The 5,399-nt window shown below is 44.3% G+C and overlaps 1 protein-coding gene across 1 annotated transcript; it reads left to right on the top strand.

Annotated features, from left to right (window-relative positions):
- Positions 1-1,305: 1,305 nt before the first annotated feature.
- On the top strand, positions 1,306-4,446 carry LOC309974497 (UDP-N-acetylglucosamine--peptide N-acetylglucosaminyltransferase 110 kDa subunit-like; the record flags this gene model as incomplete). The annotated part of the gene is made up of 1 exon (XM_082859149.1): positions 1,306-4,446. One exon carries the CDS (start codon positions 1,306-1,308, stop codon positions 4,444-4,446), a length of 3,141 nt encoding a protein of 1,046 aa, XP_082715275.1.
- Positions 4,447-5,399: the final 953 nt, after the last annotated feature.

Here is a 5,399-nt window from a genome sequence, read left to right as displayed (position 1 = left end):
ATGCTTCTGTGTCTTGTGCTAGGTTAAGTCAGTAGAGTAGTCAGTATGAGTACTGGAAGTTATTCCTGTAATGCGATAGTATATAGTCAATTACATATGGCGGTGTCTGAAAATCACATAATAGCCTCACTTAAAACATCTCCTTAGGGCTTCCCTGGTGGCGCAGTGGTTGAGAGTCCACCTGCCGACGCAGGGGACACGGGTTCGTGTCCCGGTCCGGGAAGATCCCACATGCCGCGGAGCGGCTAGGCCCGTGAGCCATGGCCGCTGAGCCTGTGCGTCCAGAGCCTGTGCTCCACAACGGGAGAGGCCACAACAGTGAGAGGCCCGCGTACCACAGAAAAAAGAAAATCTCCTTAGCCAGATTTCAAAAAAGCCTGTGGCCATTCCAATATGATCCAACATAACGGAATATGATAGAAGGAAAATTGGCAAAGAAAGAGACGCTGGTCTTACCTGATGGAAGTTAAAATATCTCACTTTTGACAATTTTGCAAAAACTTATAATTCCATGAACTAATTTCTAGGGTTCTTCATAGGACCTAAAAAGGAACCCATAGAGTTGTGGAACAACAATAGAAGCTGCTGTGATGAGAAGCCCAGGCACCGCAACAAAGAGTAGCCCCCGCTCGCCACAACTAGAGAAAGTCTGCACGCAGCATTGAAGACCCAACGCAGCCAAAATAAAAATAAATAAATAAAGATAAATAAATTTATTTTTAAAAATGTAATACTCAGGTTTGAGGCATGAGAAATATGATGAGGAGAAATTAGCTAATCCTTTCAGAACTTTTAAAATATCAAACTCAGTCTCTAAGATTTTAGCATTATATACAACATTGGTTACTTATTAGTGGTTTGGGAAGGCCAATTTAAAATTTTCTGATCTTACTGTATTGAAATTCACGGCCCTAATGTTTTCCACATTGACTATATGAATGATGAAGTAAAGTCAATCATGTATTTCCTTTCCAACTGGGCAGAAATCAAAATTTTGAAAAGTGTTTGGACTACTGACTTTTGATTTCTTCTAAGGCAAGTGTATAGGTAATTTTTATTCCCTGATTAGGAGAAAAATGGTGGAAGAGGGCAGGGTTAAGAATTAAGATTTCAAGAGCATGAGAGTTAGACGACCAACCAGAGTTCCTAAGGTTCGGTGCCTGTAACTGTCGCCGCCGCTTAAGCCTGTCAAAGCAGTGGTACGGCTGCTGCCCTCGTACTTGCTACCTCTAGAAATATTCTTGCCAGTAGTGGCGGCAGCGGGACTCAATTACCCCCTTTTCTCACTCTCTCCAGAAGCTCCAGATGGCGTCTTCTGTGGGCAACGTGGCCGACAGCACAGAACCAACAAAACGTATGCTTTCCTTCCAAGGGTTAGCTGAGTTGGCACATCGAGAGTATCAGGCAGGAGATTTTGAGGCAGCTGAGAGACACTGCATGCAGCTGTGGAGACAAGAGCCAGACAATACTGGAGTACTTTTATTACTTTCATCTCTACACTTCCAGTGTCGAAGGCTGGACAGATCTGCCCACTTTAGTACTCTGGCAATTAAACAGAACCCTCTTCTGGCAGAAGCCTATTCGAATTTGGGGAATGTGTACAAGGAAAGAGGGCAGTTGCAGGAAGCAATTGAGCATTACCGGCATGCATTGCATCTCAAACCAGATTTCATCGATGGTTATATTAACCTGGCAGCCGCTTTGGTAGCAGCAGGCGACATGGAAGGGGCAGTACAAGCTTACGTCTCTGCTCTTCAGTGCAATCCTGATTTGTACTGTGTTCGCAGTGACCTGGGGAACCTGCTCAAAGCCCTGGGTCGCTTGGAAGGAGCCAAGGCATGTTATTTGAAAGCAATGGAGACGCAACCGAACTTTGCAGTAGCTTGGAGTAATCTTGGCTGTGTTTTCAATGCACAAGGGGAGATTTGGCTTGCAATTCATCACTTTGAAAAGGCTGTCACCCTTGACCCCAATTTTCTGGATGCTTATATCAATTTAGGAAATGTCTTGAAAGAGGCACGGATTTTTGACAGAGCTGTGGCAGCTTACCTTTGTGCCCTAAGCTTGAGCCCAAATCATGCAGTGGTACATGCCAACCTGGCTTGTGTATACTATGAGCAAGGCCTGATAGATCTGGCAATAGACACCTGCAGGCGAGCTATTGAATTGCAACCACATTTCCCTGATGCTTACTGCAACCTAGCCAACGCTCTGGAAGAGAAGGGCAGTGTTGCCGAAGCAGAAGAGTGTTATAATACAGCTCTGCGGCTGTGTCCCACCCATGCAGACTCTCTGAATAACCTAGCCAATATCAAAGGAGACCAGGGAAACATTGAAGAGGCAGTTCGCTTGTATTGTAAAGCATTAGAAGTCTTCCCAGAGTTTGCTGTTGCCCATTCAAATTTAGCAAGTGTATTGCAGCAGCAGGGAAAACTGCAGGAAGCTCTGATGCATTATAAGGAGGCTGTTCGAATCAGTCCTACCTTTGCTGATGCCTATTGTAACATGGGAAACACTCTAAAGGAGATGCAGGATGTTCAGGGAGCCTTGCAGTGTTATACTCGTGCCATTCAGATTAACCCTGCACTTGCGGATGCCCACAGCAATCTGGCTTCCATCCACAAGTATTCAGGGAATATTCCAGAAGCAATTGCTTCTTATCGCACTGCTCTGAAGCTTGAACCTGATTTTCCTGACGCTTATTGTGATTTGGCTCACTGCCTGCAGATTGTCTGTGATTGGACAGACTATGATGAGCGAATGAAGAAGTTGGTCAGCATTGTGGCTGACCAGCTGGAGAAGAATAGGTTACCTTCTGTGCAGCCTCATCATAGTATGCTCTATCCTCTTTCTCATGGCTTCAGGAAGGCTATTGCTGAGAGCCATGGGAACCTCTGCTTGGATGAGATCAGTGTCCTTCATAAACCACCGTACGAACATCCAAAAGACTTGAAGCTCAGTGATGGTCGACTGCGTGTAGGATACGTGAGTTCTGACTTTGGGAATCATCCTACTTCTCATCTTATGCAGTCTATTCCAGGCATGCACAATCCTGATAAATTTGAGGTATTCTGTTATGCCCTGAGCCCAGATGATGGCACAAACTTCCGAGCGAAGGTGATGGCAGAAGCCCATCATTTCATTGATCTTTCTCAGATTCCATGCAATGGGAAAGCAGCTGATCGCATCCATCAAGATGGTATACACATCCTTGTAAATATGAATGGTTATACCAGGGGTGCTCGAAATGAACTCTTTGCTCTCAGGCCAGCTCCTATTCAGGCAATGTGGCTGGGCTACCCTGGGACCAGTGGCGTGCTTTTCATGGATTATATCATCACTGATCAGGAAACTTCACCTGCTGAAGTTGCTGAGCAGTATTCTGAGAAACTGGCTTATATGCCCCGTACTTTCTTTATTGGTGATCATGCTAATATGTTCCCTCACCTGAAGAAGAAGGCAGTCATCGATTTTAAGTCCAATGGGCACATTTATGACAATCGGATTGTGCTGAATGGCATCGACCTCAAAGCATTTCTTGATAGTCTCCCAGATGTGCAGATTGTCAAGATGAAATGTCCTGATGGAGGAGACAACGCAGACAGCAGTAATACGGCTCTTAATATGCCTGTCATTCCTATGAATACTATTGCAGAGGCAGTTATTGAAATGATTAACAGAGGACAAATTCAGATAACAATTAATGGATTCAGTCTTAGCAATGGACTGGCAACTACCCAGATCAACATTAAGGCTGCCACTGGAGAGGAGGTTCCCCGTACCATTATTGTAACCACCCGTTCTCAGTACGGGTTACCGGAAGATGCCATTGTGTACTGTAACTTCAATCAGTTATATAAAATTGACCCATCTACTTTGCAGATGTGGGCAAATATTCTGAAGCGTGTTCCCAATAGTGTACTGTGGCTGTTGCGTTTTCCAGCAGTAGGAGAACCTAATATTCAACAGTATGCACAAAATATGGGCCTTCCCCAGAAGCGTATCATTTTTTCACCTGTTGCTCCTAAAGAGGAACATGTTCGGAGAGGCCAGCTGGCTGATGTCTGCTTGGACACTCCACTCTGTAATGGACACACCACAGGGATGGATGTCCTTTGGTCAGGGACACCCGTGGTGACTATGCCAGGAGAGACTCTTGCTTCCCGAGTTGCAGCTTCCCAGCTCACTTGTTTAGGCTGTCTTGAGCTTATTGCTCAAAATAGACAAGAATATGAAGACATAGCTGTGAAACTGGGAACTGATCTAGAATACCTGAAGAAAATTCGTGGCAAAGTCTGGAAGCAGAGAACATCTAGCCCTCTGTTCAACACCAAACAATACACAATGGACCTAGAGCGGCTCTATCTACAGATGTGGGAGCATTACGCAGCTGGCAACAAACCTGATCACATGATTACGCCTGTTGAAGTCACTGAGTCGGCCTAAATAATGACTGTGTGCACAGGAGAATTACCCTGTACCTGAGCCTCAACCTTCTGGGGGAAAGGGAACTACTTTTTCCTTATCTGTACAATACCATGCTGCAGATGGGTGACAGTCAATGATAAGAAATAGCACAGCCAGACTTGCTTCCTGCATGATCATGATCACGATAGGGAGAGACACAAGAGATGGGAAACTGCTGTTGCACAAGGAGTCTCCATAGAATTTTGCAGCAGCCAGGTGTCTGGAAGGTCTGGAAGGTAAGTCTGGAAGGTCTGTTCTCCCTTGGTCTTCCATGGGATGGATGGTTAGTGTGGAAGGGAGATAGAGATTGCCCAGCCGTTTTGTGATTATCATGGATTGATCGAGTCTTCTGAATTAATATTTTTCTTTATATTTTGGGTATTGGAGCTTTTAAAAATGTTTGGTTTCGGGTATTTGTATTCATGTGAAGTGTGTATGATTCTCTTGAGATAAGCTTTTAAGCTAAAATATTCCTTGTTTTAGTTTCTGAACTCTACAGATAAATGGGAACTTTGCTGGTGTAGTCTTTTTATAGGTTTTATAAACCACTTGAGCCTATATCAGTCATTTTAGTGTCTGACATAATGTTTGGAACTATCAGTGCTTTGTTGGTTTATAGATGATGGCTTAAATTCTTTTCCTGGTCCGTTTGCTTCTTCCCTTCCCCCCACTTTAAAAATTCTCCTGTAACTTGGCTAACAAAAAACCAAGTCTGATTCAAAACCTCCCAGAGTGTTTCTCTTAGCCGCATCATCTGGTGCCAAATGAAGATTCTTAGGAGCGATTATTAATTCTGAAGGGCACAGTTGTGGTACTGTCACTGATGATAATAATAATGGATTTTTGGCCTAGAGTTTTGACCTATTTCACCAGTGTTTTACCGTTGGCTGCCCCTCTATGCTGCTTCCAAAAGTGATAGTGTGTGTTAAGAT

The sequence above is a fragment of the Leucopleurus acutus genome (genome assembly GCF_964270905.1).
Source record: "Leucopleurus acutus genome assembly, chromosome: 17".
NCBI classification, from domain to species: Eukaryota; Metazoa; Chordata; class Mammalia; order Artiodactyla; family Delphinidae; genus Leucopleurus; species Leucopleurus acutus.
This window is presented reverse-complemented; position numbering and strand designations above follow the sequence as displayed.